Raw genomic sequence first — 13,341 nt, 5'->3', positions numbered from 1 at the left:
TTCCTGGGTCCTGTGGTTTCTTCACCATTTTCTCTTTCTTTGCTTTATTTCATAGCCATCCCCTGACCCGAAGCGGAAAACCTAATTCCACCACCTGTGCAGGACACAGGCCAGAACAGAGGAGAATGCAACTCATTATTCATGGAGACCTGGACTCAGATTCCCTAGGTCTGGTGTGCAGCCTGACATTCGGCTTTCTCCCAGACTCCCAGGTGATACCAGAACTGCTGCTCTATGGCCCACACTTTGAACAGCAAGGCATTCAATTATGAAAATGGATCAGAACCACAATACGAGCTCTCCATAGAGTCAACTCCTGAATTGGGGTGGTAATCAGAGGGGACCATCCATATCAGTGATTTTTACTACTGGTGATTTTCCACATGGACTATGTAGGGATAAAAGACAAGATGCCACGTTGTTTTCTGGGTGGTAGATGTGGGGGTAACTGTTAGTCAGTTCTCCATTACTATAGCAAACACCTGAGAAAAATCAACTCATGAAGTGAAAACGTTTATTCTGGTACAAGATTTTGATTTTTCGGCCCAGAATTGGATGGGCCTGTATGGAGGCAGCCCAGAATGGCAGAAGCATACAGTGAAGCAAACTGCTTGCCTTCCGGTTGGGAGACAAAAGTGGGGGCACAGGCTGGGGCCACTCAAAGGCACTTCTCCAGTGACCTGAAGACCCCTCACTAGGCCTGGCTCTTGACAATCCCCCACCCCCACACAGCACCAGAAGTTGGGGACCAAGCCTTCAACACAGGGGCCTTTGGGGGCATTTCAGACCCAAAGTGGAGCAGTAATTATTATTTTCTGCCTCCTGTTTTCTGTGTTTTTCAAATTTCTCCAAAAAACGAGAGAAAAGAAGAAAAGAAAGGAGTAAAGAAAGCAGAGTTTTAAGCTGTGTGCTCTGGGAGGCTCTGGAACAACCTGTTCCCTCTTAGCTCGTCCAGAGTCTGAAGTCCTTTGGCTCCTGGCCTCTTCCTCTGTCTTCAGAGCCAGCACCAGGCCAAGTCCTTCTGGCATGACCCTCTCTCTGCTTCTTTCCTGCTTCTCCCTCTTCTACTTGGAGTGATTTTTGGATTTCTCAAGCCCATCCATATAGCACAGGATGATCTGCCCCTCAAATTCAGCTGATGGGTATGGAATGCTCCTCTGCCATGGAGCCTAACATGCTCACAGGGGGCTAGCACATGCTCATGTCTGGGGGACCTCATTCTGCCTGGGAGTCTTCCCTGCCCTGCTCCAGCCTCCAACCCAGCCCCTGTGTTCTCCTGCCTCGGCTTGTCTTTGTTCTTCTGATTCAGGTTATTTCTCCCACTATTTTCTAGAAAGTGTTCCCTTCTAGACCTGCAGAGTTAATGCACTATAGGGAAGGGAAGTGTACATCCCTAGGAGGTTTGCTGACAGTGATGGAAAGTGGAACCACATCTACTTCTATTCCTTAATTTCCAGACCCTGGGACATTGACTGAGGTTCCCTAGAAAAGTAGTAACTTTTCCTCATGGGGTGTTAACTCTAAAATGAGATCTTGGCTGCTCTTAGAGAGGCTGTTTGCTATTCTAATGGTCTGGTGGGATCTGGGTGATGAAGAATGTGATAGACTTAGTGACCTCCATGGTCATATGCCAATTACCCTTCCTCTTTTGTCTGAGGTAGGATCTTTAGCTTTGACCCCTTGCTGATCTCCAGGAATCCAATTTCCATGTTGGCTGAATCCCACAAACCCACATTCAGAATATGAGTTGATCCCTGTCAGGATGGCAGCTGCTCCTTCTATTTTGCAAGAGATCTGATACAGTCAAGTGGCCACCAAGTGGCTGTTCATTTCCTTAGAGCATGATCCTGTATCAGGGTTCCTTGTTAGTTGGTGCTGCTGATAGGTAGGATTTTCAGCAGCAGCAATAGCTAGATCACCTGTTGGACCATATGTAGCCTCCATTTCAACTACCATGGCTTCTCTGTTGATGAACTCATTATGCCAACACTCAGGTTGCTAATGATGTCTGTTGGCTGAGTTAGGTAAACTGCACTCGCTAGTGTTCTGACAGCACTTTGCCTCCAAACATAATATTCCGTGTTAGGACTTCCCTGTTGCACAATGAGCAAGATGAACTTTCCTCCATGTGGGAGTAAGGCTAGGCCCTACAGGACATGTTGACATTTTCTAAATTTGTAAAATCATTATAAGTTGTACATTATTATTGGAAGTGATCTTACTACCTTAAATAAAGTTTTAAAGATATTCCTACCACTATATCTTTATACACAAAGATTATTTTGACCTAAGTCCCTTGAGATGTCATTGTTGGGTCAATGCCATATCAAATTCTAAAGTTTCCCAAATAATTCATTACATCACTGTCCTAAATAATACTACTGACTCGCTTTTACCCATCAATATTTAAGGTAGTGATTCCCCAAGCTTAGATCAACATTACATTTAATGATAATAACAGTTTTTCCTAGATTGGTGAATAAAAGCCTATTCAATCTTCTATTTCATTTTTTATTATTAACAATACATAAAATGCTTTTCCTATGCTCAGTACCCATAGACATTTCTTATTCTAAAAATGTGTCTCTTTATACCCTCGATGTCCTTTGTAGAGGTTACCTCTCCTAAGATAAAACTCTGCCTCTCACCTCATTCCAAGTTAAGATAATCATTCCAGTTCATTTAAAGTTAGTTTCAAAATATAAATGTCTACATGCAACTTATTATACTATTTTTTCATTTCATAATTCCATTAACATCAAAATCAAATCATATAATTGATAAAAATTAAGTTTTCTTTAATTCCTTTCCAACCCAATAATATTGGCCTTATCATGCCCAATTAATAACCCTTGCCGAGTTTCCCGGCCAACTAAAGATAATAAATCTATTCTTATTATTAAAATACTTTTACTATACTAGACTATTATATGCAGATTAAGGTTAATGATACTCTAACTTATATCAATCTTTTCTTCAATTTTAATCAATAAAAAGGGGGAAAAACAGGACTGTACATGCCCATGATAAATCTCACAAAAATATTTTAAACAATTTCTTTAAATTGTGATACTAAGATCTTACTGCTGGTGAACATGGTACAATATGTTAAATCAGATTTAAAAGGGGAGAATCTAAACCTGTCATCATGGAAACCACTGAAAAACCTGACACGGGAAGGTAAAACCCAACCCCAATGTTACAGCCATGCAGGCTTCATGAGCTGCCAGGTGAGGAAATCTATGGAAAGACTTCTCTGGTCTTCAATGCCCCAGGCCCCCTTTAATGCACCTTACAATGTGGACAGGAGAGTCCAACCCAATATTTATTAATGATACTCGTATGATGGATGATCTTATAGATACTCACATTACACCTCCATGTGACTGGATTTCAGCATTCTAGCTACAGTAGGAACCTAACTATATGTTGGTCTCATAATGTCATACTGGCTATTTAAAGGTACCTTTTATGGAAAAGTCACCTTGGGAAGGACCAAGATCAGCCAATCATACTGATCCTAAGAATTGAAGACTCTGTGTACATATCTGGACAGGTGTCAAAAGAGAATGATTATTGAAATACAACTTTCCATACAAGCCAGTAATTGCCACAGAATATCCACCAATATTTTACTGTCCTCATTAATCTACAATAAAATTTGGCATCTTTCCTAAATGAATGAACTATGCAAAGGCTTTGCCAGTGCAACATGAAATCCTGAGACGTGACAGATATATTTCAGATTGATTTGAAAAATTGATAAAAGACAGTCACATCAAGATGCCACTTTCTATAGAAAGTCCAAAGCCAAGAGGACTTGGTGTGAAAGCACTACCACTGAATGCTTCACTTCTACTTCTTAAAGGAAACTTGCAATTGACCACGTAGAATTTGGATTCATAACTTAGCAAAAGATCTAAGAAGCTAAAAGTTTGATTGAGTTATCTAAAACTATTTTCACAAAACAAAAATAAGATTAGATACGCTATCATTCTGAATCTTTAAAAATCCATATGATTTAAATGACTCCTTATTGTTTGGATGTTATTTACAGCCATATGATAAAGGCCAAATCAAGCCTGGCAACCTGATGATGCTACTTTAAAAAGGCAAATACTTGTGGGAGACCAACCTTACATGTCACTGGGTCACACTCCCTGGCTGGGTGCTGAGGCGCTCAGTCACAGAAATGTTGTCAGTGTCTCTTGTGCATGGGTGTGTCTTGCTACAGCCCCATGGGGGAATCTATGCTCACCTGTTTCTTTGTAATATAACCCCGCGCCCTGTTTAGGATAGAATCTTCCATGGAAGTGCCTTGTGTGTGTCCCCTTCTCTTACTGTGCCCTTGGGTGCAGCATACCCAGGTGTCAGTCAACCTGCTGACAGTGGACATCATGAAGATAGACTCAGCCCCCTCAAACCTGACCCCTTGCCTCATTTGAATAACTTCTCCTCAATAAAAGTGGTCAGCAAGTTCTCTCTCTCTCTCTCTCTCTCTCTCTCTCTCTCTCTCTCTCTCTTTCTGCGGACCCTTAAGGTCAGAGGAGCCATCACAGCGACCCAAAGAAAAAGGTATTTGTGTCTCTTGTGTGGTTATTTCGTGCAGCCCAGTTAGCCCAGTTTAACTGGAGTGACCCCTGAGCCTTTTAGTCATGAGAACAGAAACACAGCAAATACTCACATTTACATTTATAACTGTCATTTCTTATTTAATGATAATTTGAGTTCTACATATTTTGGTGTATTCTTTCAGGCTTATGTCTGTCTCCATATTGACTATATTTGTGGACATAAGCCATTCTCTCATGATGCTATGTTCCCTGAAAATTTCAATGATAATATCCTAACCTTCAGCAAAGGCAATATCCAAAATGATATTTGGTGCTTAATTGAAGCCTCAAATTTCCTACATTATACAGATAGTCCTATGCCTGACTTAAAGGCAGCAATTGCAAAGAGGGTTCCTGCAATGGCTTTGGGCCTGTGTTCAATCTTCTTATGCTTTAATTACTGGAGATGTAAGAGTTAAGAAAAGGGGTAAGAATGAGCCAGAGCTTTTAAAAACCTAGATGGCAGTACAGGATCTAATCCACCATGTTTTCTCACGTGGAATGCTGTCCCTGCATGCTCTCCACATCTCCAACCCCACAACATTCAAAACCTACCCCAAGGCCCATCTTTCCCAGGAAGTATGCTCTGACCCCACCAGCTCCACCTATGCCAGACACTGTGCTGAGGGGTTTATGGGCATCATCCCATTGGACCCTCACAGTAATCTGTCATGAATGATTGTCCTTACTAAGAGGGTGAGGCTCAGAGAGGCTAAAGTCTTTCCTATGGCTTTGGTATAGCAGAGATGGGAATGACACCTGGTCTGCATGGCTCTAGCACCTGCGTTTGTAAGTCCTTTCTGCAGGACACCACTTCCCCAGCATCACCCAGTTCTGTAGTCAGGACTTGGGGTCCCTCTGGAAATGATCTCTCTAGTGCTTCTATTCTCATATGGGCCCGTGGCATAGACCTACTCAGAATTCAATACTTGTCCATTTATGTGGGGAGACAGAAGGTTGCAGTGATTTGGTTCAGAGAACAAGGAAAGGAATTTAAATGTTCTTAATATAAGATACCAAACATTAAGGACATTGTTTTATTCAACCCTGTTTTAATGCTTGCAGCATCTTTGGTAGACACAGTCTCATTGTTTCTGAAGTTTGTGAAAAATTGAGTAATTCACCTAAGGACATATCCCAGGTGAACAGCAGAGCAAACCCTCCACACATTTCATTTCCCAATGGTGCTCATTCCCACCACTTACAATGAGCTTTCTGAGTCCAACAAGCCAGACCTACAGTTAAATCTGGTTCCCAGTGGAAGCTCTGGTTCCCAGGTAGAGCATCCATGACTCTTCATGGGAATGTTTTGAGAAATGTAAGGTCCCTCCATAAATTTAAAAGAGGGGGGACAGCCAAGTTTCAACAGAGCAGGAACAATCCTTGGCTTCACCCCAGGGAATGAAAGACCATTCCAAGGACAGGAAGGAGGAAAGGTGGAGGCACCTGGACAGAAAAAAAAAAAAACACCACGTTTAGATAAAAAGGTAGAAGAGCTGGGGTGGAGCTAGAGTGGGGACGTGCTCACTGTTGGGGACTCTGAGGAGACAGTTTTATTCCTTACCAAGATGAAGCTCCTGCTGCTGAGTCTGGGACTGACCCTGATCTGTGCTCACACAGAGGGAACCCATGATGCTGTGACAAGCAACTTAGATCCGTCCAAGGTAAAACTGTGGAGCATTACGACTTTTGACGTTGAAGGGTGGCATGTTAAAGGAGTGGGTTCAGACCTGAACTAAGAGCAACTGTGCCATATTAAAATGCAACAAAAGGGCTGGGGACTTCCGTTTTTACTGAAGAGACAGTGGAAATGTCCTAGGTGTCCTTTCAAATGATCTGAGTTCTAATTCCCTCTTCTCATCTGAGCCCTGCCCCATAGGCCAAGAGTTCAAGGAGAAGAGTGTCTGTGGCCTTCCCTCTCCGCTTTTCTCACTTAACCATTTCTCTTATTTATTGCAGTATTCAGGGGAGTGGTATTCCATTCTCCTGGCCTCTGATCATAAGGATAAGATAGAAGAAAATGGTAGCCTGAGGGTTTTTGTGGAATATATCCATGTGTTGAAGAACTCTTCCTTAGGCTTTAAATTCCATATAATGTAAGTATGGCTTTTTTAGTTGGAAAATGAAAATGACAGAGAAGGTATAATCTTAAACCTAAACACACACACACACACACAAACACACACACACACACACACACACACACACACATGTACACACCAACTCATGCACACAGACATGTGCACATACATATTGAACCTGCATCCAAAACCACAGTCCCTCAGTTGAACTGACCCAGGACTTTATAGACCTGGGAGTTTTCAAGATTCATGGATAAAGAGTTGGTTACAGGAGTAAATTGATTAGAAGTGGGGGATGCAGAGGGCAGAGGGGTATCAGAATCAAGGTTAGCATGACAATATGGAATAGTTCAAGAGCATGTGATTTAGAATCAACAGACGGAATTGATTTTTACCAGCTGTTGACCAAGAAAACCCATCCCTGACCAGGTGATGTGGTGCACAACTTTAATCCCAGTGGCTCAGAGGCTGAGGCAGAAGGGTCATGTGTTCAAAGCCAGCTTTAGCAACTTAGTGAGACCCTGCCACTAAATAAAATATTAAAAAATGGCTAAGGATGCATCTCAGTGGTTAAGCACCCCTTGGTTAATCCCTAGTACCAAAAAACAATTCAGCCCTTCCTACCTTCATTTTGCATGGACAAAAGCTTTTGATAAAGATACTCCCTCTTGATTTATTGTGAGGGCTGAGTCAGGTGATGTTCATAAAGAACACAACTGAGAGGCACCTTTATGCATACTTAGCTAATGATCTTAAGGAGTTTTGTTGTGGTATATTAGTAGTAAGTATGGGAAGTCGTAGTAGTAATGGTGACAAGCAGTTCAAGCACTTCTTAAGTCATTTCCCAAGTATCAAAGTAAATGAAACAATTATGAAGAAAATCTGTTTGGTAATTGCACAAAAAATATTCAAAAGTTAGGTGGAATCAAAAACCCAGGTTAGAGGTAGAATAGGGGACGAGGAAGCCAGCCTCGTCAATATGTCCTGGGCATCAACTCATTCTCTTTTACAGTATAAATGGAGTATGTGCTGCAATTGAGTTTGTTTGTGACAAAACAGAAGAGGATGGTGTATATTCTGTTGATTGTAAGTAGACCACAAATGTTCTTTCTAAATTATATTTCCAACTGCAAGAAATTACTGAACTCCAATAATATCAGGATATTTATCAATGACTCATTAATTCTCATTAAAGTAATAAAATAGGGGCCATCTAATAGCCAAGGTCCTGTATATAGGAAAAACTTATGTGCAAAAGCCAATTCCTATAATACCATCAAAGAAAGAATGCAGTCTGGTCAGAGGTACCTCCTTCTGCAACAGAGGTAATTGGCAGGAGGGGAAAGGTAAACGGGTAGGACAGCTTCTCGTTTTCTGCCATCGGTGTGATTATGCCTGGTGGCCATTGCCACACATATAGCCAAGGATGTAGCACCAGATATGTAATTCCAGAGGGCTTATTGGGAAGACAGATAGCATTATTGACAGAGATGGTGAGGGAGGTGGACAGGTGTCAGAAAGGACGATAGAGAGTGAGTTGCTGCTGAGACTGAATGTTCTACACTCATGGTCTATTTACCAGTGTCCTTTTTAGAAGTCCTTCATGAAGCCCAGGCATTGGACATCTTCACTGAGTCTTCTAGAAGATGCATTGTGTTTGTTTCATGGGCAAGAATAGGTAAAAAGTTTTCATTGCTTCCCACAAACCAAAGAAGTTCTGAGCTGTATTCTGTTTTCTTCACAGATGATGGACATAATACATTTAAAGTACTTGAAACGGACTATTGTAACTATATTATTTTGTACCTAATAAATGAAAATCATGGAAATACACTCCAACTGATGCAGCTCTATGGTAGAGTATTTTCATGCTGACACTCATCTTGGGTGGGAGGAAAGGGAAGGAAGGACCCTAGACACAAAATGATCTCCCCAAGGTTATCCCAGACCCTCTCTCATTGTGAAATGAAATCTCTCATTGTGCCACAAAGATGTCTTATTGATGTCAGATTCAGAACAGGTCCTGACATACAACTGTCACCATCCATTTTCCTTTTCTCCTAGAGCCCTGTCCTCTCATTCTCCTTTATTATCAAGACATATGTCACAGCAGTAATGTCACTGTTCCCACAGGTCGAGCACCAGATGTGAGCTCAGAACTCAAGCAGAAATTTGTGACTGTGTGTGAAAAATACGGAATTGTTAAGGAAAACATATTGGACCTGACCACTGTTGGTAAGTTTAGCTAGCTGGCTTTCTCTCCCGAACTTCACGTCCTCAGAAAAGGAAAATCCAAGGGAAGACAATCAGCCTCCTTTGTGCCAACATAGAGAAGCATCCAATTTCTCTTAGGGAAATATAATGGGGCTTCTGTCTATCTGAATGTCTTCTGTTCTGCCTCTGCAGACCGCTGTATCCAGGCTCGAGGTGGAGCACAGTCCTGAGTCTCCAGGTAGGTGATCTCTGTCCCTGATGCAGAGGGGGTGGACCAGGGAATGGTGCCTTCCAAAACCATTAGGGACTTGTGCCCAAAGATTGCATGAAGAAAAACAACACAGAGGGCTTTCTGTACTCTCTATAAGCCCACTGGCATTACACATCTGGTGCTCTGCCCTGGGCAATGTGCTGTGGCAATGGCACACAGATGGCAGGCAATGAGAAGCTCTCCTACCCAATTTACTTTTCCCCCTTCCAACTATCTTTGTTGCAGAGGGAGGTACACATGACCAAATTGTACACAATTTTGAGTTGCATGACCTTGGGTCAGGACCTAGTCTTACCATGAACTTTTGCACAAATGGCCTAAGCAACCAAAAGAGGAAGCAGTGACGTGCTCCTTACAGAGTGCTGCGTGCAGGGGATGCAGGTGGAAAAGACTCAGTTACTGATAATGAGCTTAAGGTTATGAGGACATGAAGGTTGAAATGGACTAACAATAATAGGGTGTGAGTACGAAACCCATATAAATATGAATCTGTGTTTGTGGTCCATCTTCCAAGCCCAGGAAGCCATCTCACCTTCCAGTTAGGATAAGAATATCTTCTCTGACTCTGCACATCCTTGACTTCTCACTCCAGAATGGAACTGACTCATCTTTCCATTGTCCTCCAATCTGAAGGACAGACCCGGGTTAAAAAGATAAGAATTTCCCTTTGTCCTCAGTTCAATCCCAGGAATGAGTGATGAGTGTCTGTGTTCTCTTCAGGGCAGAGGGAAAGTTTCCTCACCTGGGCTCCAGCATCATCTATCTCCTTCCTCATTGCTACACCATCTTATGACAAGTTCTGTCACCTGATTTCCACCACTGTCACATATGAATGTGTCATCCTGGAGTTCGAGGATCTTCCTGGATTGCTGAGGAAGATTCATCCATTCACCAAGAATCAAAGGCTTTCTCTAAATTTCTCTCTTTGCCACACCCAGGTCAACTCTACATGAAGAAGGTCTCTCTCTACCCCTTCAATAAATGATCAGCCCTGTAGTCCTGTGACTCGTCCTTGTTCTGGGAGAATGTGAGGCTAAAGTGGGAGGATGAGAGGACCTCCTGGTCCCAGCACCAGAAATCCTCCTCCAGTGTCTCAGAGTCTACTCTGTGTTTCAGGATTCTCCCTTCTCCTGCAGTAATCCTCAGACCATCCTCCCAAGTCCCCTGAAGGCTGCTTGCCCTTTTATCTGCATATTTTTAGTGACCCCATAAGATCATTATTCATATAGTAAGAATACAAGACTCGCTCCATTGTTCCTCTATCCTAGAATTCTCTTTTTCAATGTGTCACTGAGAGAGTAGCAGTGCTGTCACTGACACCAGCTCAGTGTGGTTTGGGCATGTCTTGTGCTAAAATAAAGGCTCTGTCATCATAGGCTCAAAGGTTAATGAGAGAACACTATCTACATTTGAAGCTCCCTGTATCTCTCTGTGTCTCCAGATCAGAAAACTAAATCAGGTTCAACTGTATTCCTCCTCAATACTTGGTCTGGTTGCCAAAGTATGGCAAAAGGCTACGTAGAAAGCCCACCAGTTATGGTAGGATCCTGCCCACCTCCTTTTTTAAATGGGTTTCACAATGTTGTCCAGGCTAGACTCAAAATCCCTTGACCAAGCCATCCTCCTACCTCAGCCTCCTTAGTACAGGCACATGCCACCACAGCTGAAATGCCATTTCTTAATGGTGGCATTTAATGGACAGGAAAGCTATTTGTTTATTTTCTAAATATTCTCCAATGTCCCGGACAATACTTAGATAATAAATAATGGTAGCAAGAGCCACATTGATGATGGGAAATGGTGGGCAGTACCACATGCCAAGAAAATAAGCCCCGAGAAAGTCATGAAAAGTCCCTTGTCTATCCCCAGATCAAGACAGTTCACACCAGGATCCACCCCCTTCAACTCCAAATATTTTGTGCAAATGAGACATGAAATATTAAGAAAACTCAAAGACAGAGGGGAATGTCAATAGAACAGAAGCAGAGCAATCCCTTTCTAATTAAAAAAAGGGGAAACCGCATGGGAACCAGAGAGTAATCGGGGCCGAGCAATGCTGTCCTCTGGGATCTGAGGACAGATCTGAGCCAATGATGCATGTTTGGGGGCAAGTGTCACAAAAGCTAGGCAAGGGTTAAGGCTGAAGATGCACCTCCAAGGTCCAGGAGGTGAGCCAGGGAGACCCACTCCTAACTCCAAGGGAGTTGACAGCTCCTCTCCACTACCTGGAGTCACAGAAACAGGCCTTGGGCCTGTGATTGCAGAAGCGAAAACTCCCAAACTTTAGGGAAAGCACCCCTTAATCTCCTGGGACTGGCAGGACTCTCACATTTAGACTTCAGTGTTTTCACAGCTGGCCTGACTCTCATGGCTGGGCTCTAGATTGTTCTGCTAGACATGAACCATTTCAAAAAATACCATGAACATGAAACAAGGGCACTCTGAGACCAAAAAAAGAAAAATACTTTTGCAATCCACTAACACGATTCTCTCCTGGCTAAATTGAGTCATAGCTGCTTCTCTGCCAATTGCAGATTTATGTCTATAGCATTTCTTGTTTGTAAGCTTTATTGAGCTCTCTAACCATCAAGTTGTCCCTGTAATTCTGATTACACCCAACTTAGAGCTCCTCTGGACCTCCCCAAATCCTATAGAAGGTTCTCTCTAAGACTCATTCTGAGATGCCCAGTTCCCCTTGGTGAGTCTTCTTTCTAGCTGCAACAGTAAAGCCAACTTCTTGACCTACACATGTGTTCCTAGTGGTCTTTGGTGGAAGGGTATTAACATTTTTAGGACAAGAACACAGGTGTCCTCCATGAAGGGGAAGCACCAGGCTGAATCACAAATGCAAGGCTCGGTTTGACACTGTGTACCCATCAGGGGCCAGAACACAGAAGGCCTTCAAGGATTTTGGCCTGAGCAATGGAAAACTGGAACTGCCATTGAATCCCGTCAGTTGGAGGCATGAATTTAGTGGGGAAAGCTACTTATCTCTGTTGAACATACCATCAGTCTATCTAGGTGGGCTGCTATCAGAGATGCAGGTGTAATCCAGTATGGTTTAATGAAGGTGGGATTAATTTCTCCCCTATGAACATCTGAAGTGAATGTTCCCTGCAGTCATTCAGGAACCCACTTCTTTCTATACACTACTCCCTAGGACAATGTCCTCATCCTCAGGGGTTAAAGTTGAGTTGTAAGAGGTAAGCAAAAATAGATGGTGGGGAAGCATGGTCTTCCCTCCACTCCTCCCTGGGAGGTTCCTCCAAGTTCATCCTCCTTCATGGCCACTGCCCACTTCCTGCTGGCACAGGTTTAGAGAGATTACTTTCAGAATTAAATACCACATACTTTGGCTATTGGTTAGGTCCAAGTTTCTTTTTACAATACAAATTCCTCAAAAGCTTAGTAGATTTCTGGTGCACTGACCTCTTGGTTTCTCCCATGGACAGATAACTGTACTCTTAGAAAAATTTAAGCCTGAAAACTCTGCCATGGTCTAGGTCAGCCTCTATGATCTGCCCACCCTTTCCTTTAACAGAGGTTTGACAACATCTAAAGCAAGAGATTTGGGTGGGATGGGTCCTTCAATCTCGTCTTCACCGGCGGTCTCCCTACCTGTCATGGCAGCAGCTTTATCTCTTACTAAGCCTTGACACCCACTTCCTGTCATGCTTACAATGCTTCACTTTGGGATCCCAAAGCAGCGGCACTCAGTCAACTTCCAGTGAAGCTGCAGGTAGGGAGGGCATCTTTAGTGATGTTCTGCGACTGTGCCCCTTCACTTGCACCTTGGCTGCCTCTAGCCCAGCCCCTCCCTCTTGTGAGTTTTGCTGAAAGCAGCAAGAAACTGCCTACACCACACCAGACTTTCAACACCCTTAATTTTTTTTTTATCTAGATCCCAGTTCTACAGCCTTTGTTGGCACATGCTGCATCTTCCATAAAACAGCAAGCAAACATTTGACCAAAGGTTTTGCCAACATATAACTAGAGGTAGCAGATTTCCAGGCTGTTATGCCTGAATTCATATTCCCCCCACCTCCTCCTCCTCCTCCTCCTCCTCCTCCACCTCCTCCTCCTCCTATTTTCTTCTTCTTTCTCTCTATCTGTCTTTCGTATCAGAGATTGAAGGCAGGGGCACTCAACCACTGAGCCACAT

The 13,341-nt window shown here is 43.0% G+C and overlaps 1 protein-coding gene across 1 annotated transcript; it reads left to right on the top strand.

Annotated features, from left to right (window-relative positions):
• The first annotated feature begins 3,095 nt into the window (after positions 1-3,095).
• Positions 3,096-9,138, top strand: LOC101955209 (major urinary protein 4). Its single transcript, XM_078044981.1, has 6 exons — positions 3,096-3,180; positions 6,493-6,709; positions 7,707-7,780; positions 8,439-8,549; positions 8,828-8,929; positions 9,101-9,138. Exons 1-6 carry the CDS (start codon positions 3,096-3,098, stop codon positions 9,136-9,138), a joined length of 627 nt encoding a protein of 208 aa, XP_077901107.1.
• The last annotated feature ends 4,203 nt before the right edge of the window (positions 9,139-13,341 follow it).

The sequence above is a fragment of the Ictidomys tridecemlineatus genome, chromosome 4 (assembly GCF_052094955.1).
Source record: "Ictidomys tridecemlineatus isolate mIctTri1 chromosome 4, mIctTri1.hap1, whole genome shotgun sequence".
Taxonomy (NCBI): domain Eukaryota; kingdom Metazoa; phylum Chordata; class Mammalia; order Rodentia; family Sciuridae; genus Ictidomys; species Ictidomys tridecemlineatus.
This window is presented reverse-complemented; position numbering and strand designations above follow the sequence as displayed.